This window comes from Neomonachus schauinslandi, unplaced genomic scaffold (assembly GCF_002201575.2).
Source record: "Neomonachus schauinslandi unplaced genomic scaffold, ASM220157v2 HiC_scaffold_204, whole genome shotgun sequence".
Classification (NCBI taxonomy): Eukaryota; Metazoa; Chordata; class Mammalia; order Carnivora; family Phocidae; genus Neomonachus; species Neomonachus schauinslandi.
In genome coordinates this window covers 1774-27623 of record NW_025408905.1, presented here as the reverse complement: position 1 = coordinate 27623, position 25850 = coordinate 1774, and the positions used below count along the sequence as shown (strand labels likewise).

The following is a 25850-nucleotide window of genomic DNA, read 5'->3' as shown; positions in this document are numbered from 1 at the left end:
AATGCCAGCCACTTCCCCAGGTGGGCAGTCTACACAACAAAGGCGCTAATAGCGGTGAGAATTCACTTAAAGACCCACACAAGAGCCTTGGCATCAGGCTGTGGGTTTCTGGCACAAGCGCTTCCTGCTGCCCGGTGTGCAGACGCACCAAGCAACAAGTCTCCACAGAGCCGGCCAGCACCTTCCTCCGCACAGGTGGGAGGAAGCCGACGGTTCAGCTAGCGCCTGTCTGACCGTCCCACACGCAGTCAGCCTGCTGACGCCCCAGCAGACTTCCCGGGAAAGCAGGAGCCTGCCGGCCAGCCCTTCAATTCAAACTCACACAGAGCCATTTCAGCCGCGGCATCCCACCGCTCCCCCAGCAGCCAACCCTCAACCACCCTCTTGCGCGAGCGCCAAAGGCCCCGCCAAGTTGGGGGAGAAGCCATCTTACAGGCCTCTGGTCTGCGCATCGCTCAACGAGCTCAAAGTATCTCTCCTGAGAGCCGTGGAACTCGTTCTGGTCACACAGCTCTTCCACTGTGGTCAGCAGGTCGTGGACGATGGCTCTGAGCTCTGGGCTGTCCAGGTTCTGCAACACAAAGGTGCAGTCACAGAGGGGTGACTTCAGCTCCCCTCAAGGACTCGGCCTGAGTCCTGAGCTCCAGCGAGCTGCATGCAGACACCCCTCAGGCCTGCCCGCTGGGACACGGGGCAGCCGGGCCCTTCTCGCTCATTTGGGAAGTGAGGGCCCCAGGGAGTCCTGCTTTGCCCATCCAGCAGGCTTTAAAGGGATCGACTCCGAAGATGTTCACGTGTCCCTAAGGCTCAAACATCTCCTAGAGGCCCCAGGGCTGTGGCCTCCCAACCTACCACTCCAGAGTGAAGCAGGGCCTGGCTAGCTGGTGGGTGACAGCGGTCGGTCCAGCAGCCAGACCCTGAGGAACGATAGTCCAGTCCTCAGTCCACTAGCCTGGCCACGCACATCCCCAAGCACGGGCCCCGGTCCCTGGGCCCCGCCCCCCACCCCGCCCCCGGGGGAGACCCTGCCCCGCTCCCCAGGAAGGCCCCTGGGGAGACCCCCGCCCCAAGCCCATGCTAGACACTGCAGTCCCCGCGCTGCACCATGTCCTCCCTTCCCCGCCCCGCTAGTACTTCAGCCAAAGTTGCGGCAAAGTGGGAGCCATCCCATTACCCTTCTGGCCTCAAGTGACACCAGACCCACCCCTCGCCCACCTGCGTTCCCAAAGCGCGGAGCAGCGTCAAAGCCGGCATCATCAGCAGGTGAGAGTGCAAGGAGCTGTCCGAGCACGCGGCGGGGCAGGCACAGAGGGAGAGCGCTCCTCATCGGGAGATGAGCCGCAGGCCCCCAGCCGCCCCGGCAAGGGCCCCATGGCCTGCCAGCCCACCGTCCCAGTCCCCCCCACCCCCCAGTGCCCACGGCCTTCTGGCCGCCTCACCTGGAGCTGCTGAAGCAGGCGCTCCATGATGTTCAGCAGGATGTCCCACGCCACAGCCTGGAGCTCCCTCCGGTACTTCTTGATGAGTCTGGTTATAGAGAGGACGATTTCGTAGGACACCACCTCGTTTGGACAGGTCATGGCCTGGAACAAGAGACCCAGGGAACACACAGTGGTCAGCCGCTTCCCGCTCCTGCCCGGCAAGCCCCCCATCCCATGGCCCTCAGGACCACCTCTCCTGGACCTGCTCCCCACACGTCTCTCACGGGCCACAGAAGAAGTCTCTCAGGAGCCCAGAAACAGTCTTTCTACCCCGGCTCCAAAGGGCTGGACTCAGCCAGACCACTCGCTGCCGATCCTGGGCCACTGGCTCACCAGCCTAGAGACCCAGAGTGCTACCCCTGCAAATCGAGGGCAAAGACCACGCCCTCCACCGCCCAAGAAGTTGGTCGCGGCAGGAGGGACGAGGCTCGGGACACTGTGCAGCACCGGGCACCCGGGCCCGGCTCACAGGGCGCCCTGCCCACGCGTGAGAACATGCACAGCAAGTGCCCTGAACGCCGGCGGGCACCGCGGACACAGAAGCTACATCTCGGGCCTCTCTCTAGAGCAAGAGCAAGATCAGCGCTTGCCGAGATAAAACCGCCACCTCGGGGAGTCTGAAGCAGTTCTGATGCTGATCTACACGAGGTGAAACCCGTAAGACAGAACCTTACTTAAAAATAAAACCCTCGGGGCACCTGGGTGGCTCAGTTGTTAAGCGTCTGCCTTCGGCTCAGGTCAGGATCCCAGGGTCCTGGGATCAAGCCCCGCATCGGGCTCCCTGCTCCGCGGGAAGCCTGCTTCTCCCTCTCCCACTCCCCCTGCTTGTGTTCCCGCTCTCGCTCTGTCACTCTCCGTCAAATAAATAAATAAAATCTTTAAAAATAAATAAATAAAAACAAATAAATAAATAAAATAAAACCCTCCTGGGCGCCCGGGGGGCTCAGTCGTGGAGCGTCTGCCTTTGGCTCGGGTCATGGTCCCAGGGTCCTGGGATCGAGCCCCGCATTGGGCTCCCTGCTCCGGGAAGCCTGCTTTTCCCTCTCCCACTCCCCCTGCTTGTGTTCCCTGTCTCTGTCAAATAAATAAAATCTTTATAAAAATAATATAAATCCTTCCAAGGGTCCTAAACTTCATGGTCTCCAAGATGCAAAGCAAGTGACCAAAAGCTGCACCTCCCCCCCCGACCCAGCTACTATGGTGCACAAACCCAGTCACCTCATAAAACGATGGCAGCACGGACGTCGGGGAGTTCTTGAGGGAGTAGAGTCGGTGTGCTCCCCAGAGAGCCATGCCCACAAAGAACACAGCCCCTCTCAGCAGCGGGGCATCTTCCATGTAGGCTCTGGAACAATCCGCAGGAAGACCACGTGTCAGGGGAGCCCGTGTAGCCTCCCCAAGCTCCCTGCTCTTACAGGGCAGGCACACGGGATGTAAGCTCTAACTCTAGCGCAAGCTTCCGAAGCAGCCACCTCAAAGGGACAGGAAAGCTCTCAGCCCCCTGGAGAAGGCTTTGTGGCGGCTGACCCAAGCCACCTGGCCCGCCCGGGTCCGCCCCAGGCCTGGCGCACACTCGCCTGTCCTCCATGATCCGACACATGTTGTAGATGGCACTGTGGCCCAGATGGGTGCCCAGGAGGTTACGCATCAGCTGGGAAACAGAATGCACCGTCAGAGATGGGCAGAAAGAAGCCCCAGGCCCCGGGGGCCAGCCTCGCACAGCCACCGCTCTGAAGCCCTCTGCGTCCAGCCGCTTCTCCGCCACCTCCTCCCAAACACAGAGGCTGTAGAATTTTCAAAATGCTGCTAAAACCCTGGCCTCAGCTCAACCCCCTGGGAAAATGTTACTGAATTCCCCTCAACAGGGCAGATGGCCATTCCCTGAACACAGCATGGCCCTTTTCCTATCCACGTGCCTGACTTTTAACTTCATCCAGGGAAGAACTCTCCAGAACAACAGTTCAGACCCCCACCTTCCAGCAAGGCTCACAGAGCTCCTTGACGTTGATGGTACGGCAGAGGGTGACGATGAATAAGGGGAGGCTCTCAGCCGGCAGGCAGTTGTAACAGACCACGGCATCCAGCACCTGCAGGGAGACCTGGGGAGGGGGGACAGGGGTCACGCCGGCCCTGCCCTGCCTCCCGCCCGCAGGGAGGTGACCCCCTAGCCTCCTGCCCACCCTCCTTTGGTTGGTGACTGCCGCCCCTCCCCACTGCCAAAGCAGCCTTCCTTAGAACAGCAAAAGCGAGTGAGCATCACCGTCACTGTAGGTCACCCCATCCTGAACTATGACCCCACGACGGAGGTCATCCAACCAACCACCCTTACTGCAGAGTCCTGAGTACCAGAGAGGCCAAGCAGCCAGCCCAGGGCCACACAACCAGTGAGGGGCAGTGCAGGGCTTGACCCCAGAGCTGGGGTTTCAAGCACTCCGCCACCCGGCCCGCCCAGAAGGAGGGTGAGAGGAACCAACCCTGGGGAGGACCAGCTACTAACCTCTATGTCCACGGATGACACGGTCTGGACACACAGCAGGCAGATCATACTGTTGGAGGAAGCGAAAAGTCAGCGGAAGGATATGTTTCTCAAAAGACTGCGTGGCTCCGTCTCACCTTATGGTGACTCTACAAGTTAGTTAAATCAAGAACTCGACCCCCTGACGGCTCCACTCACCCACAGACAAGCAGGTGCCTACCCTGGGCCAACCACTGCTCAGCGCTGGCTGGAAAGCACCAGCAAGACCCAGCCCCTGCCCTCACGGCTCCCAGAGTATGTGAACAAACAACAACAAAAACGACGATACAGAAACCTCGGCTAGGGACGCCTGGGTGGCTCAGTCGGTTAAGCCTCTGCCTTCGGCTCAGGTCATGATCCCAGGGTCCTGGGATCGAGTCCCACATCGGGCTCCTTGCTCAGCAAGGAGCCTGCTTCTCCCTCTGCCTGCCTCTCTCTCTCTCTGATAAATAAATCTTTAAAAAAAAAAAAAACCTCAGCTAACGTAACTCGTCTAGTAAAGAGAAAACGCTATCGTTCTATAAATGTTAAGCAAAGGGCGGCTATGCTGCTCCCAGCATCTCCGACTGTTTGCTGATTCCAGCAGCTTTAGTCACACTGCAGAGCTACACGCAGCGCCCAAGGCGGCAGGACTATGATCAGAAGGACGTTATTGGAACTCTTCTTACTGGACCATTGATGCAATGTATTCATCCAGGTAGCAGCTGTTGAACTTAACCAAGTTCACAAGTACCAGGAGGAATTCTGAGGACAGGCCGACATCCATCCACTGCAGGACAAACCCAGCTGAGGAGAAAGAAGAGAAGGGCGGTGTACTGCCTACTCAACTCCTCCCCAGGAAAACACCCTGGTCCCTTCCGCTGTTGTCAGCCACGTCACCTGCCCCCATGCAATAGCAGGCCATGTGCAGGCCGACGGAGGCTCGGACTGTCAGCTCGGACTCTGAAATTTACCAGCCCCCAGGAGGCACTGAGGGGGTCAGGCTGAGAGGCAGTAGCAGGGTTTGTGTGTTGGATGCTCAGAGCCCGGGCCCCCGAGGCTGGGCTGTGCGAGCATCACTGGGCACGTGTCTAGGAGGCAGATTCCTGGCCCTCTACCCCTCCCTGAGACTCTCTCAAGAGGGACAAAAGCCACGCTTGGCCACTGGTCAAATCACCTTAGAAAACCTGAGCATGGCCGCCAGTCAGCACCTGTCCTGGAGACAGCTGAAGCCCATCTCTGGGCCCCAGTCAGACTGACTTCCTCCTCTTTCCTCTTCTCCTCACAGCGGTGACATGAAACCTCAAGACCCACGGAAACGTCACCCCATCAGGACAACAGAGAGGAAGGCCAGCCAAGGGGAGGGCTAGGAGGTCAGGCCCAGGGCACAGAGAGACCCAAGAAAACACAAAGAGGCGGCCCCAACCCCCAGAAACCTCAGGGTACCCTGGATAAAATACAGGCTGACTCCTGGGTCACCAGCACACTCTCCCTACAACAGAACTCGGACCACCTCCTGCCCACCTAGTAGGCCTCACTCCCCAGGGACACTGAGCCAGCAGGTCTGAAGAGAAGCCCAGGACTGTCCATCTCTAACAAGCTCCCCAGGAGACCATTGGCTGCTCCAGGCCGCACCCGGGCAAGCAGAACCTCGTGGTGCCGCGCCCTCTGCAGGCCATCCCTGTAAACTGCAGCACCCCCTCTGCACCTCAGCAGCCTTCTGGCATCCGCGGTTCAATGGGATCCCCCAGGCCAGAGAAACCCCACAGCCACTGTGGCACCCACCCAGTTCTTCTTCCAAGTAGGTGATGTGTCTCCCATTGTCCGTAAGGGCCTTGAACACTTCCAGTCTCTCGTGGAGGTCTTCATTAGAGGGGTAATCCTTGATGACCTTAAAGAAGAGGGCCCTGAGAACGCCCAAGCGGTCCCCCTGAAGATAGAAGCACACGCTCAGCAGTCCTGCCAGGACCCCCGCCAGTGGGGTTTCCCACACAGCCATACACAGTCCAAACAGGGGGCTCTAGGACTCCCGACCCTGGGACCCCTTCTCCTTCCCACAGGCACTGGCTGTAAACGACAAACCGGGCACGTCGGAGCGGCTCCAGATAAAGTGTGTGTGTGTGTGTGTGTGTACACGCGCGCGTGCATGTGCACTCGTGTGTACAGCACCTACTGTGTGCGAGCTCTGGGTACAGCGGTGGGTGAACAGCAGGGGACAATGCAGTTCCAGCCCTCCTGGGGCTCGTGGCCAAGAAGAGACGTGCTTGTGCCCGCACGTGACAAAAACGGTCTGACTACTCTGCGAGGAGACAGGCCTCTCCACGCAGCAGGGGTGTGGAGGGCTGGAGGAAATGCACAAGACAGAAGGGAGCCTTCCAGGCAGGAATGCAGAGGCCGCCTGCGGTTCTAGGAGAGGCTCAGAGCAGCATGGCCAGAGCCCGGAGCACAGTGAGCCATGGACAGAGGCCCAGGCCCAGGCCGGGGGCATGAGGGCATCCGGAGGCCACCCGTCTCTCATGGTGGGCACATCCCCGTCATTTTGCATGAACAGCCTCATCAACACCCCAAAACATTCCAGAGGAGGCAGGAAAAACAGCCATCCCCATTCTAAGGGAGAGGAGGTGGAGGCTACTACAGTGACTTGCCCGGGGTCCCCCGGGTTCGAGAGGCTAGGGTGCCCGCTCAGGCAGTCGAGCTGCAGAGACCTGGCACCAGATGCCCTCCCCAAAGACCAGAGTCCATGCGTGGCACAGCGGGAGCAGTCCGTGGCCGTCCGACGTCACCCCTCCCACCCAGGCCAGCTCCACCTGCACACAGACCCGCTGCCCGTTACCTGCCCCTGCACTATGGCCTTCAGCAGAGCCAGCACCGCGTGCCGGGCCTCCGGGGGCCGCTCCGGGTGCAGCAGGTCCGCCACGGCCTTCCACAGCGCCTCTACTGCATGCTGCCGCCAGCAAAGAGGGACAACGGTTAGGGGGTGCTGGCCCCTCCACTCAAGGCTCAGTACCATGAGGGAAGGACGGAGAACAGTTCTTCTGACTTAGAACTCACTCCCCTAAAGCCCACATGTCATGCACCTGTCACAGCACACATGAGCCGGAGCCTGCAGAGGGGAACGGCTGCAAGCTACTTCAAACCCGCGCAGGTCCTGGCCACAGCCTGGGGTGGGGGGAGGGAGGAGAGCAGCAGGCCAGGGGAGCTGTCCCGGTGCCCCCAGGGATCGGCCAGGAGTCCCCCTTTAGAGCATGCTCAGACTCCAGTGAAGAAAGCCACTGAAAGAGTCTCAGAACCAGGCGGGCCTGGGTCTGCAGCCTGACCCAGAAATCCCATTCCCCTGGCCTCTCTGTACCAGCTGAGGGCCACTCTGTACCACACGCCTGCCAAGCCTGTGCTGCCGAGAACGCTGTGGGCTTCTGGAATCTGCCTCCCAGGGTACCTGGGTCCTGTTCCCTGCAGCTACCCAGAATAAATCTCTCTTGTCACCTTCTCTCCCACATTAACCATCCCGTGCTCCCTTTAATCAGGGTTTTCAGACCACTCAAACTTTCCTGGGCTCACTTCTCTTAGAAGGAGACTAAAACATCCTTTAGATGTTGTCTGACCCACATCCTGACCGTTTCAGAGTACTATGGAACTTTCACCTCCTTTGTCCTATGCACAACACTCCTAGTGACAAAGCCTAAGCCACAACAAGACGCAGATCCCGACCCAGGGGACTCTGCCAGCCTCTCAGGGTTATCTATTCAGTCACAGCCCCCCCCCCCAAATACCTATGCAGCCAACTTCATGGACGCAAAAGCCTATGTTCACATTTATCGTCAGTAACGTATAGCCTGCACGTTTCAGATGACCTGTGGATGTCGTGGTTGCTCTCCCCTCCCCCTTAGCAAATCCCAATCTGCTTGGTCCACGTCTCCTCCCAAGTTGCCCATATAATCTCCGGGCCAAGCTACAGCAGAGCCCTTGAGGTGCTCTCATGACAACTTCCCAGTCTGTCCTCGGGATGCCCGGAGAGAGCCTGCAAAAATCTGCCCGAAATAAATAGGCTTATATCTGTGAGGCTGCTCAATGCCACCAACTAGACACCTCTCCCAAAAAGACACCGGAAATGGCATGCCTTGAGTCACACGGTTTCCTGATGTTCCCTTACCTTCCTTGGGATACGAAAAACCAAGTAAGTATGCGTTTATGCAAGTCACTATTAAAGCCTTTCTCGGAACTGCCGGAAAAACCTTAATGCCTGTGCTCCCCACCTCCATGTGTGAGTGACCTCTAAGGGTTATGCTCAGAGCGTTTCCAGAAGCTCCCCTAAAAGGGTGCAGTCAGCGGTCAACCCTGCTCCTAGAAAGAGCCAAATCAGACTTCTCAACAGCAGCCAACTGAGGCAGACCTACCTCTTCAAATTTCTTCGTTTTTGCAACTTCGCAGATCTGCCCTATCACCCGGATGCGATTGTTGATACCACATTCAACACTCAGTTCCTGGCAAGAGAGGAAAGAAGCAAAGGGGCCAGCGCTCAGGCAACAGGTCTCCTTAACCACCAGTCGTCACAGACCACCCCAAGAATTCCCACGCTGGAGACCTGGCCCGGCTCTTTCTGAAATCGGGGACCATGAGAATTTACTACTCTGTTTCAATGGAGTGAGAACAGACTACTTCTCTTTTTCATGACATTTCATTTTGTTGAGATAAAATTCACATACCAAAATTAGCTGTTTGAACAATTTAAAACTGTACAACTTAGCTTTTAGTATGTTCACGAGGCTTGCAACCACCTCCACTGACTCCCGAATATTTTCGTACCCTAAAAGTACAACTTCACACCCATTAGCAGTCACCCCCCATCCCCTCAGGCCCCGACACATGCTGATCGACTTTCCATCTCTAAGGATTCACCTATTCTGGACATTTCATAGAAATGGAATCACACGTTATGTGGGGGCCTTTGTGTCTGGCTTCTTCCACTTAGCATGTTTTCCGTGTTCATCCACATTACGGCATGTGTCAATACCGCATGCCTTTTTTTGCCAAGTAATACTCCATTGTACAAATGACATCACATTTTGTTTATCTATTCACCAGCTGACAAACATTTTGGTTGTTTTTGAATGGGAAACCTCACAAGTGCAGAAACTCAGCATTTATAAAACACAGTGCCAGGGGGCGCCTAGGTGGCTCAGTTGGTTAAGCGTCTGCCTTCGGCTCAGGTCAGGATCCCAGGGTCCTGGGATCGAGCCCCGCATCGGGCTCCCTGCTCTGCAGGAAGCCTGCTTCTCCCTCTCCCACTCCCCCTGCTTGTGTTCCCTCTCTCGCTGTGTCTCTGTCAAATAAGTAAATAAAATCTTTAAAAAAAAAAACATGGTGCCAGGATGTGGTAGGGGGGTTCAAATACACACCAGAAAACAAAAACCCGCTCGTTCCAGGAACTCGCAAATTACCAGGTTAACACCTGGCTATAACCCTAATCACCCGTGGAAACCAAGCACCGCGTTTTAGCCGTGGCTAGTGAAGTAGGTTCTCCAGCACGGACATCCTAGTACTACCTCAAGTGTGCTAGCCGCAGTCCCCAAGGTCCTGACTTCCTGCACCTCTGAAGGAAAGATGTACAGGCTTCCAGAGCACTGGGGACAGCAGTCCCACTTCCCACAGAACCTGGTGACAGACGGAACCCAGCCTGCCCTGCACCTCCCAACAGCCTAGCAGGGCAGACAGGGCAGCTCACTCACTCTCAGGATGTCCGCGGTGATGATAAACTCCGTCTGTTTGCCCTCTGCAGACCTGGGGTTTGGCCTCGGCGTTCCCAGTCCCAAGAGAATCCTGAACTTCTCCTTCAAGCCTGAATCTTTGCTTGTTGGCTTGGCCATGGTGGGAAGGGATGCAGCAGAGGCCGCTTCTGCGCCGAGAAAACAGGCGGAGAGCTCAGGGCAGCTCCCCGCACCTGCCCCGCTGCCGACCTCCGGCCGTCCACCCGGGAAGCCTAGGTCTCGGGTGGGCACGACCCTCCCACAGCTCCCGGGAGGACCTCAAGCACAGCCTGGCGGTCCCGGCCAGCAGCGGGCACCGGGTGAGGGAGGGGACGCTCCGACGCTCGCCCTCCCTCTCCTCCCCGACTTGGGGGAGGCCTGTCGCGGACGCCGGAAGCAGGGGGCCCCTCGCACCCGCTCCGTCTTAAAACCCAGGACTGCTCGAGCGGCTGCAGGCCGAAGGCCGGGGCCGTGACACTGCGGGGTCCGCCCCCGCCGCCTCTGCGCCGAGCAGCACCTCCCCTCTCCCCGGCGCGGCCGCCGCCCCCTGCCCCATCGCGGCCGGGCCACACGGTGGACCGGGCCGGCGTCGGCGGTCGGGGGCCCGCGAGCCACTCACCCCACGCCGCGCCCGCCGCGCGCCGGGTCGTCCCGGCGCGGAGAAGGGAGCGCTACCCCGGACCCCAACCCCCGAGCCGCCGCCGGAAGCTTGGTCCGCACTTCCGGCAGCGGACAGGGGGGCCGAGCGCCGCCGCCGAGCTTGCTGGGAGTCGTAGTTCCCGGCCGCTCTCGGCGGAAAGGCGGGGCAAGAGTCGAGTCACGTGACGGGGCCGCGGGGGCCGCCGGGATGTGTAGTGCGCAGGACACTGGCATGAGCATGGCGGGCGTGAGGATGGTGACCCGGAGCCGGAGCCGGGACCCGGGGACCGGGCCGCGGGGGGGTGGGGGCGAGGCGCCGCTCCGGAGGGGAGAGGCAGCTGCAGGTAGCCCGGCACTCGGACCGGGGCATGGGGAGAGAGACGAGGGAAGAAGCCTGCAAGGGGCCGGGGGCTGGGATTCCGAGTCGCCCCCACGTGGGGCTCTGACTCCCACCCTGCTCCCTGTTCCCAGGACGCAGGGGCAGGGGTCCATAGGGACTGAGTTCCGGGCGCTCGCACCTCCCCCACCCTCGTCCTGAGCAAGAAAGTTCTCCGCGTCCCGGTAGCCTGTCCGGGGGATACTCCACTTGCGCCGGGCTTTCTGTGGGCACACCAGCCTTGTTTGTCCTCCTGGCTGCTTCTCTCTCAGAGAGACCAGGTGCCGAGGACACGCCCAGCCAGAAGTCCTCTTCCCCTGCTGGAGGGTGCCTCCGAGAGGAAACGGGAAAGGGCGTTGTCTTCGTTCTGTTGATTCTGCAGGCATTAAGGACCTAGTGTGTACAGGTCTGGGGCGGGGGGTGAGGGGGGTGAGCGAGACCCACAGGGCCCCTGAACAGGGCAGCCAGAGGGGGATTCTCCTAGGCACCCAGTGAACTTAGGGGTAGTCCGGACAAGGAGATCCACTATGACAGACGCATGGCAGGAGGAAATGGGGCAGGGGGAGTAAGTAGGTAACAATACCAGCTAGGTAGGAAGGACCCTTGATGCTGGGATGGAGTTTGAAGTTTGCCATGAGTACAAGGAAAAATCAATGAGCAGTTTTAAACGGAAATGACACAGTCTGATTTGGGCCTTAGGAATGTCTCTCTGGGCCCATGTGGAAATGAGATTGGAGGGGCACCATGGTGGAGGCTGTGGGTAGAGTCGTCCTGTCCTAACGCAAACTTGGTCAGGAGGGCAGTGGCGTGGGGAAAGCTGACCTGCCCCAGAGCACGTGCTGCAGAGGCCAGAGCAGCCCCAGCTGCGGTAGATGATGGATGGTCGTTGAATGAATGATGATGGGTGGTAGCAGGCGGGACAGCACCCACGCCCACCCTCACCTGGGGCCCCTGCTGAATGGCACTTTTTTGCAGAAGGAAAGAAAAGCCACAGCCCCGCAAAGCATCAGCGGAAGACACAGAAACTGAGTGTCACCTACGAAGCCTCAGATCATGAGAAAGAAGAAGGCGCCAAACCCCCAGAGGCACCAGGCTGGGAACCCCCAGACTGGCAGCAGCAGCTGGTGAACATCCGCACCATGAGGAGTGGGAAGGACGCACCTGTGGACCAGCTGGGGGCTGAGCACTGCTATGACCCCAGCGCACCCCCAAAGGTAGGCGCCCTATCTGCCTGGTGACTGCCTTCTGGACAAGACACTTGCTTCCTCTGTCAGGGCACAGCCTGACCCTGGCAGCTCTTGACTGGCACCCTCACCGGCAGGCGGCACCTGGAGGGGACAGCACCTGGGTCCCAGAGCGCAGGGCAGCACCACCTGCTTCACGGCGGCCACTTGGCAGGTCAGGACTGCCTGTGTCTTGGGGCTTCATGCTCTGTCTTCCACCAGCACAGTCCTGACCTACCAGGGGAGTTCGTAATGTTTGTTGAGAGAGAAAAAGTTCCTTACACCTCACTGCCTTGGAGTCTGGTCCTTAGACCAGCTTGATTCTAATCCCAACTCCACTACCGGTGACCTGGGTGCACGACCTCCTCGGGGCTTCCATTTGCTTCTGTGTGAGATGGGTAGGATTCTCCACAAGGCAACAGCAATCACAGTAGCAGGCACTGGCTGTCGAGCACCAGGTCTGATTGTAAGTGTTGTGATCGTTTATTTAAGCCTCCCATTAAGCTTTGGGGGGCAGGCACTGTTATTGTCCCCATGTTATATACGTGAAAACAAAACAGGCCCAGGCCGGACTGCTCACACAGTCCGTTGGCCAGAGTCGGTGGGAGGCTGATGTCCCACACGTTGGCCAGGGTAACAGGTGGAGGTGGTAAAGGGTTTGGCGGGGGCCCGGTGCACAGTGAGCACCCAGGACCTGCCACTACCCTGGTCCCTGTCACCGTGCAAACAGGTGCAGAGGTACCAGGTGCTGCTGTCACTGATGCTCTCCAGCCAAACCAAAGACCAGGTAACAGCAGGTGCCATGCAGCGGCTGCGCGCTCGGGGCCTCACAGTGGACAGCATCCTGCAGACAGATGACAGCACGCTGGGCACGCTCATCTACCCCGTAGGCTTCTGGAGGGTGAGCCCACAGGCCTGGGAAAGATGTCAGGAGGCCGAGGAGAGGCTGTGGGGGTTCAGGAGGCCAGGTGGGGCATCTGAGGCCAAAGGGACCTGGATGTGAGTTCGCAGTGGAGCCCCCTGCCCGTCTGACCAGCAAATGGGGCCAGGGCTATGGGGCCTCCCTCCTTGGCCTTTCCTGTTTGCAGCCCACCCCTTCCTTCCTCCACCTCCCCACCCAGCTGACTGGCGCTTCCCTTCCTCCCTGAGGCTGCCCACCCGCCTTTCCCTTTGTTTACTCCAAGCCTCCCTGGAGTGCGTCACCCCCTTCCCTCTGGAGCCCCAACAGGCCCTAGAGCACTGGGTGGCGAGTGGGCGGCTCTGTTGAAGGCAGCCGGGCGGGTGGGGCTGCTTCCCCTTGGCATTGGCGTGGGCTGCAGTTTGTCAAATGGGTTTTAAATAGTCCTCTCTACTCAGGCACAGAATGGGAGCCACCCAGCTGGCCTGGCGGCTGGCGGGGGAGCCCCAGGCTCCAGCCTTCCTTCCTGAAGGTCCAGGTGCTGCTGAGCCCAGCTCCTGGCATGGCTGGCCCTGCCTAGCCCACCTGGCCTCTGGGGGAGTGATGGGGCAGGGGACCTGAGCTAGACCCCACACACATATGTCACTGGTCCAGGCCTGCATTGGGCCTCCCTCAGTCTCCCTGCTGCCCTTGGCTCATTCCCACCTCTTGGGGGGACAGGGACAAACAGGTGCCTCTGAGTGTGTCTAGGGCAGGTGACAGGCAGCTCTGGACGCCTGTGGGTCTCCCTCAGGACTCATCCTCCCAAGTAGGGCTACACCCTCCACTTCCAGGGCTGACCACCCCCCTCCGTCTTTCAGAGCAAGGTCAAGTACATCAAGCAGACCAGTGCCATCCTGCAGCAGCGCTATGGCGGGGACATCCCAGCTTCTGTGGCAGAGCTGGTGGCACTGCCGGGCGTTGGGCCCAAGATGGCACACTTGGCCATGGCCGTGGCCTGGGGTGCCGTGTCTGGCATCGGTGAGTGGCATACACAGGGAGGGCAGGGCTGGCCACGTCCTGTGGTCTGTGACCCCAGCTCAAGTCCCCTCACCCACGGTTTAGCCCAAAGGGTCAGAAAGATGTTTCCAGCATTGAGCTAGGCCTGCCCTGCCTACAGGTGGGTACTAATGGGAGGAGTTCCCATTTGCTGAGCATCTACCCTGCACTGGGCTCTGTGAGAGGCCCTGGGGTTGGATTCAAAGTCTGTGCTATGCACGAAGAAAGAGATTGAGCATGTAACTCCTTACCTGTGAGGTAGAAACACTCCCGGGGGCATGCATGGCACTGTCAGAGCTGGCCTGGTCTGGGGCATCTGAGGAGACCTCCTAGAAGGAGGTGATAACTCAGCCAAGAGCTGAAGAGTGAGGGGGGCTGGCAGGCTACGAGGAGAAAGTGCCATCTGGGCAGAAGGAACAACACCAGCATCAGGTGGGGGAGGGGGCCAGTAGAGGAAGGCTCAAGAACGGGCCCATGGGGGAGGCACGGTAAAGGCAGGGGGATGCCAGGGGAGGAGGCGCTGGGGGGAGCCCCTCCTGGAATCCATTTCCTGACATTGGTGGTGTCCATGAAGACAGACCCTGGGTTAGGCTGCGGCTGCGTCTTCAGGTCTTTGCCCAGACAGTTGGGGCTTCTGAGAAACCCCAGAAACTGGGGCCCAACCCACAGCCTCTCTCTATGCCCCCACCCTGGTGCTCCTCTGGAACTTCTGCAGGGGGTGGGGAGGGGGGCAGAAATCTCCCCAGCACTTCCCAGCTCCCAAAGCCTGCTCCCTGGGGTGGGGACCCTTCTCAGCACTGCGCTTGGGCCGAAGGGGCGCTAGGCTGGAGCCCAGCAGCCCCAGAGACTGGCGATGGGCCAGGCACGGGCTAGGGCCCGACCCCCGCCGCCGCCCCGATCCTGCAGCCGACAGCCTCTCAGCACATGCTTGAGCTTATGTGGGCTGCTGTCCTCGCTGCCTGAGTCCCGAGTCCCGGGACGGGTCTGGCAGGTCTGTGGCGGATGGGCCCACAGCCCAGGGAACAGGCCTTTGGGAGCAGGAGACACACTAGGAGGGCGAGTGGGAATGTCACCCTTTCTGGATGTCTGTGGGCCCTGCCTCTCAGGGGCTTCGCCGGGAAGCAGCCCCTCAATTAGAAAGCCAGAGCTGTGGGCTACAGCAGCCAGTCGCAGCCCTGCTGTCCCAGCTGGGTGACCACGAGGCAATACGCTTAGCCGCTTGGAGCTTTGGCCACCAAGCTGGGAAAGCATGCAGAGGACCTGCCCGCAGCAGGCTTGAGTGGTGTGCGGTGGCCCTAGGCTGGGCCCCTGGGGGAGGACCAAGGGTTTGGTCCCCCTCTGGGGGACAGGCAGTGATCATTTTTGTGCTACAGGGGAGGAAGCGGAGCCATGGTGACCCACTAGCATGACCCCTGCACCTGCGTGCCCTCCCTGTGCCCACAGGGTGCCCTCCGTTAGTGTCTGGGGAAGGCCTGAGGCTTTTTCCAGACCATTAGTAGCAGGGGAAGGGAGCAGGTGTAGGGCTCAGGTTCTCTTTTGCAAAGCCGAGAGGAGGCAGGGGCTACAGCTTGCAGGGAGAGCAGGTGCCCAGGCCGAGCCTTGGGGTGGCCCGGCCCAGGGGAGCCGGGACCGCGGCCCACGGAGAGGGCAGCTGCAGCTGGCCTGGCCACACGCCCTGCTCTGTCCCTGGCCATGCCGTGGTAGGTGCGGGCGCTGGGGGCCGTGACCTCCCGCTGGCCTAACCGTGAGCACTCACAGCCAGTTCCCGGGCCAGGAGGCACCGCTGCCTGCACCCCAGCTAGCAGGCCCTACCCTCTCGCTCAAGCCGCTGACCTGCCCTCCGTGGAAGCCCCTGGGGTGGGAGCGGGGGAGACTCCGGCTCCAGGCTTGGGGCTGTTGGCAGGGCCTGGGTCCAGCCAGCGTGCCCTGTGATGAGCCGGTCCTGTCTCCCACAGCGGTGGACACCCACGTGCACAGAATCGCCAACAGACTGGGGTGGACCAAGACGGCGACCAAGTCCCCGGAGAAGACTCGTGCGGCGCTGGAAGCCTGGCTGCCCCGGTGCGGCAGGGTGGGGGCTGGGGGGGGTGCTGCCCTTGGTCTCCCTCCCCTGCTGACCTCTCACCTTCACAGGGAGCTGTGGAGTGAGATCAACGGACTGTTGGTGGGCTTCGGCCAGCAGACGTGTCTGCCCGTCCACCCACACTGCCAGGCCTGCCTCAACCGAAGCCTGTGCCCGGCTGCACGCAGCCTCTGCGGGCCATGAAGCCTTGGCCCGGCCACCGTGCGCTGGCCTACACTGGGGAGCCACAGCCTGCTTATAATAAAGCTCGGAAGTTGTTTGCCGCGGGGGTCTGGCAGCGTCTTACCCCTGGGGCGTGGGGGTAGGCCGGGAAGCTCGTGCGTGAGCTGTGTGTCTGAACGGGGCTGCCTGGGAGGATGAGATGGGGACGTGAAAATCTGGGCTGTGGACTGGGCGGGGGTGGGGGGTGATGGGTATGCAGGAGCCTGGAACAGAAGAGATGGATGGCGGGAAGCCCTCTGGAGACCCGGGCCTCCTCCAACCTGGGCAGCTGGCTGGGCACGCAGATCTACACCCATCCCCCGAACTTTGGCACCCTGAGAGCTCTCTGCCAGGAGGCCCCACCCCGTGTTTACAGAGCCACCTGGCCTCTGGAGTAACACCAGTAGGTCCAGGCCGGGTGCCACAGGACATGAGACCTGACCCGTGTGTACCTGCTGGAGTGGCGGGGGCTGTGCGAGGGCGGGGGCGTCAAGGATCCAGAAGGCATGGAGGGCAGGGGGAGGGAGAAGATAGCAAGGGCCCCAAGGGTGTGCCAATGAAGGAGGGGGCAGGGCTCCAAGTTTTGGGGGTCTCCAGGGGGCTGGGGAGGGGGAGACAGCAGAAGTGGAGAGGGGTCAGGCTTTGCTGCCAGGTGGATGGAGTGGGAGAGGCTTGGGAATGGGCCTCTGCTTCCAGCAGCTGAGAGTGGGGCTCCCTAGCTGCTCCCTTCCTGCCCAGACCACAGCCCCCCACCCCCAAGTGAGGTCTCAGGAAGGACAGGCGGCCACAGGTCTGAGGAAGGCCTGTTTATTAGGAGGGCGCGCATGCGCTATGGCTTACAGGGCAGACAGCAATGTCAGCCGGGGCCAGCAGGAAAGGGAGAGTGGGTGGGGGTCTCCTGGGGGCACGCAAGCTCTCCCACAGCCACACTCCCCATGCCTCACGGCTGTGGTGCAGGGACAAGAGGCCTGTCCGGAGACCACCCTCTTCTGGGACACAGGGCCTCCATCTTCGGGCCCCTGGAGCCCAGGCCCCATGCCCCAGACCACAGTTGAGTAGGGACATGGGGGCCTGGCCTGGTGACCCCCACTCCCAGCAGGGAGGGGGCAGAGGGGCAGCTCCTACAGCCACATCTGGCCTCCCCAGCGTCACGCTGAAGCCCCCACAACCACAGTCTGGCCCCCCTACGTTTTCCTCTGTCCCTGGAAGTGCCCGGGGCGCCCACTTGGGATGGCTGCTGCTGAAGGGTGGGGAGGAAATGGTTTGCAGAGAAAGGTTTGTTTTATTGCAATTACTTAGAGAGGCGTCCTGCGGGGGCAGGGGCGGGGGCGGGACTCTGGTATTAAGTGGAAACATGTGTGGAACTGGAGCTCTCTCTTTTTGTTTTTGGAAGAAAAGCAAAAACACAAATTCCTTTAAGTCAGCAGGCCCGGGCAGAGCAGCAAAAGGGCCGGGCCCACAGTCACCACTGCCTCTCTCTGTCCCTCTCTTCTGTCTCAGGGGGGCCCCCTCTCCCCTATCCAGCACCCAGCAGGTCGGGGGGCAGGACGGGGCTCACTGGGGCGCACATTGGTTCCTGGGTGGTGGTGGGACCAGCACGGCTTCTGGGGGTGAGGAGGCACCCCCTCCAGTCCACTGAGGCTTGGGGAACTCTGGGCTGGGCCTGTGGGGCGAGGCCTGTGGGCCGTGCAAACAGGCAGGGAGGGGCTCAGAAGTTGCTGAAGATCTCGCGTTTCCTGTTCCAGTCCATCTGTGGTGCCCGCTTATTGATCCGGGTGGCTCTCGCCTTCTCCTTGGCTTCGGCCGCCGTGGGGCTCAGGTGGAGGCCGCTCTCCTGAAAGGGGTCCCGCTTCCAGGTGCTGCTGTCCTGGATGGGGGGTGGGGCAGGCAGAGCGGGCAGGTGGCCAGAGTGAGTCCCGGACCCAAGCCCCCCATCGGGTGACCCCCTCCCGGGCAGCTCATACCACAGGCCACCTGGTGGGGCTGGGGCAGCGGGCCCTAGAGGGTGTCCTAGAGGTGGTGACCCCACTGACCAGGCTGCACAGAGGCCCACTCCCAAAGCTCTGACCCCCCATGTGTGAGCACAGCAGTGGGGATGGGCAGGCACTTGCTACCTCAGTGTCCTTGTCTAAGCCAGGCAGATCACTTCGTGACGAGCACGCTGAGCCACCGTTGACCTGGGAAACCAAGGGCAAGGTGTGGCTTCAGGGACCCTGCCCGGGAGCCGCGGGTGCACACGCAGACGAGCACACACACACGCACACGTGTGCCCACACGCACATCAGAGCTGCATCTAGTCTTCCATTTGGCAGGTGGCGCCTAGCCTCTACTGTACTCCAGGCCCAGCCTGGGCAGGATGCTGGACACCCGGCAGTGAGTGGACAGGTGCTGCGGAGGGCTGGGAAGCCAGCCCTGGCCGGCTCACAACAGGAATGAGCCACACGAGCATCCCATGGGGTGAAGCCAGGGCCAGCTTCCCAAGGAGTGACAGAGTGAGACTCCAGGTTGCCAGCCAGCACTGGGCAGGACCCGCAAGGCCAACAGCCGCCTGGGGCTGGGGTGTGGCTGACCCAGGACAGGACCCACAGGGAGCATGAGAGCTAGAAGTGGCTGGGCCAGATTGGGTCTCATGGTCACACCAACACAAGGAGATCTTGAGGCCAGGCCTGGGGATCCCTAGAGGTGCCCCTATGGCCCACCCGGTCCATTCCCACCCTCTTACCTGGGCAGGGCTGGTCCCATTGGTGACTGGTGATGGCAGTGGACCTGTGGGAATAGGGTGTCAGTGGCTGCCCAGCCCCCCATGCTTCACCCCATCCCCAGGCCCCCAGGCAGCAGCCCACCTTCCAAATGCTCCTCAGTGGGCGTGACCCGTAGCCGCTTGAAGTACTCGTCCGTCTCAGGGTCCACCACCAGCAGCCGGGCCTCATCCTCCCTCGCCTTGATGCTGGCAACCACCTCTGCGTGGCGCAGCCCCTCGACATTCTGCCCGTTCACCTGCCACCAGCAGCATGGGGTCAGCACTGCCGGAAGTCAGGCCCCTGCAGGCCCCCTGAGCCACCCAGCCAGGTGTGGCATCAAATATTCATCAATGTTGTCACCAGCCGTGGCAGCAAGAGGAATGCCAGCTCAAGTTCCCAGCATCTCTCCTCTTCCCAGCAAGGACCTCCCTGCCCAGACACACACTGGGGGCGACACAGGCCCAGACACACACTGGGGGTGGGGGGGACACGGGCCCAGACACCCACGCGGGGGGAGAGGGGGACACGGGCCCAGACACACACGCGGGGTGATGGGGGGACACGGGCCCAGACACACACTTGGGGCCCAGCACCCCAAAGCCTCCATGACAGGTACCTCTATGAGTCTGTCCTGGGCGCGGAGGCCAGAGTGAGCAGCAGGTGAGCCTGGGTCCACGGAGCGGATATACTGTCCCGGCCGGGACTTGTCACTGTGCAGGTTGAACCCGTAGCCTTGGGGGCCCTTTCGGAGGTGGCACAGCCGAGGGCGTAGCTCCCTCGGGGGCCCACCGACATCCTGCAGGCACGTGAGACCAGGCTCAGCGCTGATCTCCCCCCCCATCCCCCACCACGGCCGCTGACCCAGCCCGCCAGGCCTCGGGCCCCCAGAACGCAGCTGCAGTGGATGTGGGCCAGAGGAACCCCAACCCCACGCTCAACAACACGCCCTGCCCGGCAGCCCCAGGTCTCAGGGACAAACCCTCTGTACCCATGCCTGGGGGCCCTGGTAGGGTGCCTGTGACTGAGCTCGGCAGCGGGATCTTGAGCAAAGCTTCAGTTTCCAAACCCAAAACAACTTCAAATGGGACCAGGGGCTTTACAGGGGTATTAACAGGATCTGCTCAAGGGCAGCGCTGAGCCCAGGCCAGGGACCTAGGAGCAGCCAGGTGAGACAAGTGTCCTGGACGGCTATCCCTAGGGGGGTGCGCTGCCGGGGAACCCCCTCCCCCCTCCCTCCGAGTGAGAGGCTGACGTTTGTTTTTTCTCCCCTTCTCCCTGTGGCCTCCATAGGGCCGGTGGCAGAGTGATGTGTTTGCTTTTACATTCCAGAGCAAGCTGGAGCCACCCCCACCCCCATAGGGCCCAGGGACAGGGCGCAGGGGCCGAGCCGAAGCGAGTGAGAAGGCCAAGGGTGGGACCTGCCCTCCCACCCTCCCTGCCAGAACACAGAAGGCCCAGGATGCCCCGAGCGCCCCCCCGCATCGACAACCCAGGGCCTCGCCTTGCTTTACCTCGGGCATCCTGCAGTAGGGCTGTGGGTCAGGGGGCCGTGCGGGCAGGGGCCAGTCCCCAGGACGCCCCCCCCAAGCCACGGCTTGGGGCCGCGACCACAGCGTGGGTGGCTAGCGGCTGTGGGTGCTCAATTAAACATGGCGGGTGGCTGGAGTGCCTGGGCGGGCAGCAGCTCAGGTTTCCGGGGCCGCTCAGGACTTGAGTGAGCGTGCAGGTGAGCAAGTGCCGGGTGGGGGTGCTCCCTGGGCCCCTCCCTGACCCTCCACCTACCCTCACCCCCAGGGAAGCTCTCCAGGCCTCAGGCACCTGCCCCCTGCAGCTCAGGCCACCCCCTGACCACTCCCAGCCTCCAGGCCTCTGAGCTCATTCCTCAAATCTGACCGTGAGTACTCTGGCCTGCTAGTCAGCCTGGCTGTGGACCCAAGCGCATCTTTTCTCACAGGGCGAGTGCCCTGCCCTGGCTCCGGGCCTCCCCCTTGTCCAGAACACCCTCTTCCTGCCCAGCCTGCACCCCTCCTCTGGGACCCCTTTCTGGACCCCCAAAGCCCGCCCAGACATGCCCTCGGGATCTCCACTGCAGGCCACCATCTTGCCCCATAACCCCAGGAACTCAAGGGACAGGGCAGCTGCTCCTTGATCCCCCAGGGGTTCGGCTGGGCAACAGGAGCTGAACTGACGGGTGTTAGACCCCCGAGTGCTCCAGGGCACCCCTGTACAGACTCAGCCCCTCTCCCAGACACACCTCGAGGCACAGGCTTTGAGTGCCCCCGCACGCAGAGGTGCCGCTCAGATCCAGGTGGCCAGAGCCCACACCCCGAGGCTGACAGGCCAGGAGCAGAGCCTGGCAGGTGGACACGGGCCCAGATGTGAGAGGCGCATGGCCACAGAGACCAGACATGCAAACATACGCTCACAACACGCTACACGGTGACACACGCGTTCGAGAGGACAGCCCCCTGGCGCTGAGCCCTGCAGCCTCTTCTCACGCCCTGCACAGTGACCTCCCCGGCAGGTCTCTCAAGGCCCCCAAACAGGAAGCAGGACTGGGGGAGTATCCGGGGCCATGAGGCCAGGCAGAGGTCACATCCGGGTTTGGGACCATCCTGGCCATCCCCCTGCCTCAACCCAGCACTGCCACCGCTCACCACACTAGCCAAGAGGCTTCTCTGCAATTCTTGCCTGAATTGCTCTCCTGCCGATCAGCCAGGATCAGCCAGCGTCCAAGGAGCCCCACCCCCGGCACCAGACCCTCAGGTTGAGAGGCTGCAATGCGGGGGGCCAGGCTGCGTGGAGAAGCCCGGAGAAGCAGTGGGTCAGGAGGGGGCGCAGGCAGGCCCAGTGCATTGCTCACATTCCTCGCTCGGGCCCTGGCTCTGAGCACTTCCTGCCACCTCCCAGCCAGGCCCTCAGGCTCCCAAGGGCTCCCAGCCGGGCAGCCCGGAGCTGGACAAGCCCTGGTCTCACAGCGCAGCCCATGACCAGACAAAGAAGCTGACATGGGGGTACCCCGGGAGCCGGGCTGTGCCCCCCCAGATGGTGACTCACCAGCCCTGACAGAGAAAGGCCCCCATTGTTGCTCAGGGTGCAGCCTGCTCGCACCAGGGTCACCAGGGTGTCCCAAATCCCCTCTCCTGACCCTGGGGGACATGGGCTAAGCTGGCTGCTGGGGTCCTCGTTGCCCACCCTGCCCCCACCCAGCCTGACCTGCACAAGTCCCCAGGATGGTCTCTTCGGAGGGGCTCCTGGGGCTGGGGCCGGTGGTGTGGCATCCCCAGAGCGGGCCATGGGAGGCAGGAGAGAAGTGGCAGGCACCGAGCGTCCAGCCGGAGTGGCCTGAAGTCTCCGGCCAGCCCAGGCCACCACCCCATTTATCCACCTCCCATGGTGGCCCCGGCTCCCCAGGGATGGGTGGGGACATGGGGGCTGAGTCACTTTGGGGAGCAGGGTGGTGTCTGGGTCCCCCTCCCCTGCTCAGGCCCCAGCTAGGCACCCCATACTGGCTAGGTTTCAGTCCCAAGAAAGGAAGGAAGGAAGCTGCTGGGAGGCCCTGCCCTGCTCCCAGGACCCGGGGCTGGGGAGACAGGGAGGCAAGGGAGGGGTCCCCGGCGCCGGAGCATAAGACAGTCCTGCTGAGGCTCCCAGAGCCTTCCCGTAGGTACGAGGCTCCCACACCAGGCGGTCACCCCCTGCAGGACTCTCACTCCCTCGCTCGCTCACGCTCGGACCCCAAGGGCCTCTAGAACAGGCAGTGGGGGCCCAGGCTCTGTCCCCACCTCCACGGCCCTGGTACCGCAGGCTGCCCCGTCTGTTTGGGGGCTGTCCCTCTCGTCACTGTCAGGATCAGCTGGACTGCAGCTTCAGCCTGCCCAGCCTGCTCTGGCCTGGGGCTGAGTCACCACTGACTAGGACCCCACAGCACCCCAATGGGAGGGGCCGCCCCATCGGTGTCCTCCCCCCCCTACCTCCCACAGCCCAGCCGGGACGGAGGAAAAGGAGCTGAGAGGACAGGAGTGACTTGCGGGGCCCTGACTCCCAGCTTGGCCCTTACTTCCCACGGGGCCCCCAGGGGCTGGCATCCTGCACTAGAGCAAACCACATCCATCCCAGCCGGTTGTCCTGCCTGCCGCAGGCAAGAACCACCCTCCCAGGCACCCTGACCGCCAGTCGGTCCTGGGGAGGTCAGCCGAGGCCCGGCTCTTCCATCGGACCCTCTGAGCTCAGCCAGTTAGACATCAGGTCTCTGGCTGGGAGGGAGGGGGTCGCCCTGTCCCCTGGGCCTCCCCTGACCTCCTGGAGTCCCGGTCCCCAGGCCGGCCCCTACCACAGAGCCCCTGCCAGTCAGGCCCCACTTTGTTCCTCTAAAAATACGCCCAGAGGAAGCCCCCTCCTAAGGCTTCCTGTGGCTCCCAGAGCCTGAAATAGCAGAGAGGGAAGGTCCCACCCAAGGACAAGGTGCCTCAGCACCCCACCCTCCAGATAAGCCCCGAGGGCGGATTTTTCCACAGGAAGGTGAACTCAGCGTTTGTGTCTAAATCAATGGACAAACGCCTGGGGGCGGGGGCGCTTCCTCCGGGAGGTAAGACGCCTGTGAAGGAGCGGAGCTTTGGGAGCCAGCCCAGCCAGCACATCGTCCCCGGACCTCCCTGAAACCCCACAGCTGACCCGGATGCCCCCAACTCGGGCCCTGACCTCCCCCATGGGGCTCTCCAGCCCAGAGAACAAAAAGCATCCTGAGGGTTCAGACCCAGGTCTGCATCCAGGCTGGCTTCCCACCTGAAATGCCGCCTTCCCCCGAGCCCCAGGCACGGCCAGCTCACACGTGAGACATGCACACCCAGAAACTTCAGATCTCACACCTCCACTGGCATTAGGCCAGTGGTTCTCAAAGTGGGATCTGGGGAAACCCCTGGGATTGAATCCTTTAAAGAAATTTTTAAAAAGAGAGAGAGAAGAAAGAAAAAAGGCGCCTGGGTGGCTCAGTCCCTTGAGCGTCTGCCTTCGGCTCAGATCATGATCCTGGGGTCCCGGGATGGAGCCCCATTTGGGGCTCCCTGCTCAGCAGGGACTCTGCTTCTCTCTCTCCCTCTGCCCCTGCTTGTGTTCTCGTTCTCTGTCAGATAAATAAATAAAATCTTAAAAAAAAAAAAAAAAGGCAAAACGGGCACGAGAAACAGTACCATGGGGCTTCAAGAGGATAGAACAATCGGGGCGCCTGGGTGGTTTTGGCTCAGGGTCATGATCTCATGGGTCGTGAGATCAAACCCTGCGTTGAGCCTGGAGTCAGGCCCCACACTCCGTGGGGCATCTGCTTGGGGATTCTCTCCCTCTGCCCCTCCGGTTGCTCTCCCTTTCTCTCTCTCCCCCTCTCCCTCTCTCAAATAAAGAAACAAATAATAATAAAATTTAAAAAAACGGGGTAGAACAAGCAGGGGCAGGCTCTTCCTCTTGGCCTACCCCAAGTAGGAACCCCCGCCCAGTCCTGCCACCCAGAAGTCGGTAGAATAGCAACACACACACACGCACACACATATTTATTCCAGCTCTTCTGGCCTGGAGCGGACACAGAAAGAGAAAAGTACCCCAATCGCGGTAGACCCCAAGCTGAGGACCCAGCTCAGAGTGTCCCCGGCTGTCCCCAACCATGCACTGCCCACAGAGAAGGACCAGCCCCTACCTCTCAAGACCTTCCCAGCACAAGCAGGCTCCTTAGACAGGCAGACACCTGACATCAACACAGAGCTAGGCACACTCCGTCCCAGAACATCCCTGCAGACCCTTCCCAGTTCCCTCAGCCCCTAGGCCGGGCTTGTCAGAGTGACCTTTCCTAGGCCAGGGAGCTCTAATGAGCATCCTGGGGAAGAGCGCTGGAGATGGAGGGCCAGGGACCAGGGCCACGCTCCCCTGAGTCCACCTGCCTTAGAACACAGACTGAGGGCAGAAAGAGTGGCCCCAAGTAGCCAAGAGGGTAGTCACCAGGGGCCCCAAGAGGCAGAAGAGAGGGAGAGAGAGCCTTGTGGAGGTGAGCGGAGGGGGAGACTGCCTGCCATCCAGAGGCAGACACGATGGTTCTGGGACAAGCTGGGGTGGCCCCGGTGTGCAGAGCCTGCCGTACCTTCTGGCCAGCCTCAGAGCCCAGGCTGCCTGCACGTGTCCAGTCCGGCTTTGGCTCCCAGGGGTCATGGGTGGGTGGAAGCCCTCGCTGGGCCATCTCCTCAGTGCAGGTCAGCTGCCGCCGGCGGAGCTCCTCGTCCGTCTCTTTGTCCACCACCAGCAGCCGAGTCTGCCCTTCCACAGCCTTGATCCTCTGCACCACCTGGGCCGGGCAGGTTGGGGGGAGCAGGTCAGCAGTCGGCACTCTGGGCAGCACATGGACAGTGACACCACCCGGGGCCGGCCCAGGATCGCGGGCAGGCAGCTGGCCTACCAGGGGTGGGCGGCTGGACGGAGAGGCCAGCCGGCTCCGCCCCCCACCCCCAGTGCACCAGCAGCTCCCTCCCTCTTTACGGAGGACTCCTGACACAGGGCTACAGGGTCACTGCAGGGCCTGGCCTTGGCCCCGGGTCTTGTCCAGGAAGGGCTGGGAAGCTGGGTGAGGCAGTTGGTCTGAAAGGTGGTGCACGGCTGAGCTTGGGGTTTTCAGGGTCTGAGTGTGTGCGCACGGATGTGTGCAGGTGTGCATCCAGCTGTTTCAGGGTCTGTCTCTCAGTCTGCGGGTGAGGGAGCGAGGGGTCTCCCTAGGTCCCTGTCTGAGGGTCTGTGGCCATTGCTGTTCTCAGCAGTGGAGCATGGATGTCTAAACCCCCGCCTCTGAGCCTTCCATTTGCTTCCAGACCATGACCACCCGTCCCTGCTGGACCTGCAGAGACAGGAAGGCCTGGTTCCTGTGGCAACACACCCGCTGGGGCACCCACACACAACCT

At 61.5% G+C, this 25850-nt stretch overlaps 3 protein-coding genes across 7 annotated transcripts; 1 reads left to right on the top strand and 2 right to left on the bottom strand.

The window, feature by feature from the left end:
• Positions 1-433: 433 nt before the first annotated feature.
• LOC123323689 (tuberin-like) lies at positions 434-10419 on the bottom strand (the record flags this gene model as incomplete). Its single annotated transcript, XM_044912144.1, has 12 exons — positions 10339-10419; positions 9702-9868; positions 8370-8456; positions 6809-6919; positions 5761-5905; positions 4665-4782; positions 3979-4027; positions 3455-3580; positions 3059-3132; positions 2700-2826; positions 1440-1583; positions 434-571 (listed from the first exon to the last, which is right to left on the bottom strand). Coding segments are annotated over exons 2-12 (1257 nt in total), but the record flags the coding sequence as incomplete, so codon positions are not given.
• Positions 10420-10566: 147 nt separating this feature from the next.
• LOC110587985 (endonuclease III-like protein 1) lies at positions 10567-16237 on the top strand. Of its 2 annotated transcripts, XM_021698249.1 has the most exons (6): positions 10567-10702; positions 11710-11948; positions 12688-12858; positions 13716-13875; positions 15849-15954; positions 16027-16237. In XM_021698249.1, exons 1-6 carry the CDS (start codon positions 10567-10569, stop codon positions 16157-16159), a joined length of 945 nt encoding a protein of 314 aa, XP_021553924.1. In that variant the 3' UTR covers positions 16160-16237. The 2 variants fall into 2 exon arrangements, with proteins under 2 accessions (XP_021553924.1, XP_044768084.1); XM_044912149.1 differs by lacking the exon at positions 12688-12858 and having other exon boundaries at positions 10586-10702; positions 16027-16223.
• A 735-nt stretch (positions 16238-16972) lies between these two features.
• LOC110587881 (Na(+)/H(+) exchange regulatory cofactor NHE-RF2) lies at positions 16973-22299 on the bottom strand. Of its 4 annotated transcripts, none has more exons than XM_044912145.1 (6): positions 22135-22299; positions 19535-19714; positions 19021-19174; positions 18900-18943; positions 18289-18354; positions 16973-18044 (listed from the first exon to the last, which is right to left on the bottom strand). In XM_044912145.1, exons 1-6 carry the CDS (start codon positions 22213-22215, stop codon positions 17886-17888), a joined length of 684 nt encoding a protein of 227 aa, XP_044768080.1. In that variant the 5' UTR covers positions 22216-22299; the 3' UTR covers positions 16973-17885. The 4 variants fall into 4 exon arrangements, with proteins under 4 accessions (XP_044768080.1, XP_021553762.1, XP_044768083.1 ...); XM_021698087.2 differs by having other exon boundaries at positions 18292-18354; positions 22135-22245; XM_044912148.1 differs by having other exon boundaries at positions 16973-18011; positions 18292-18354; positions 22135-22245.
• Positions 22300-25850: the final 3551 nt, after the last annotated feature.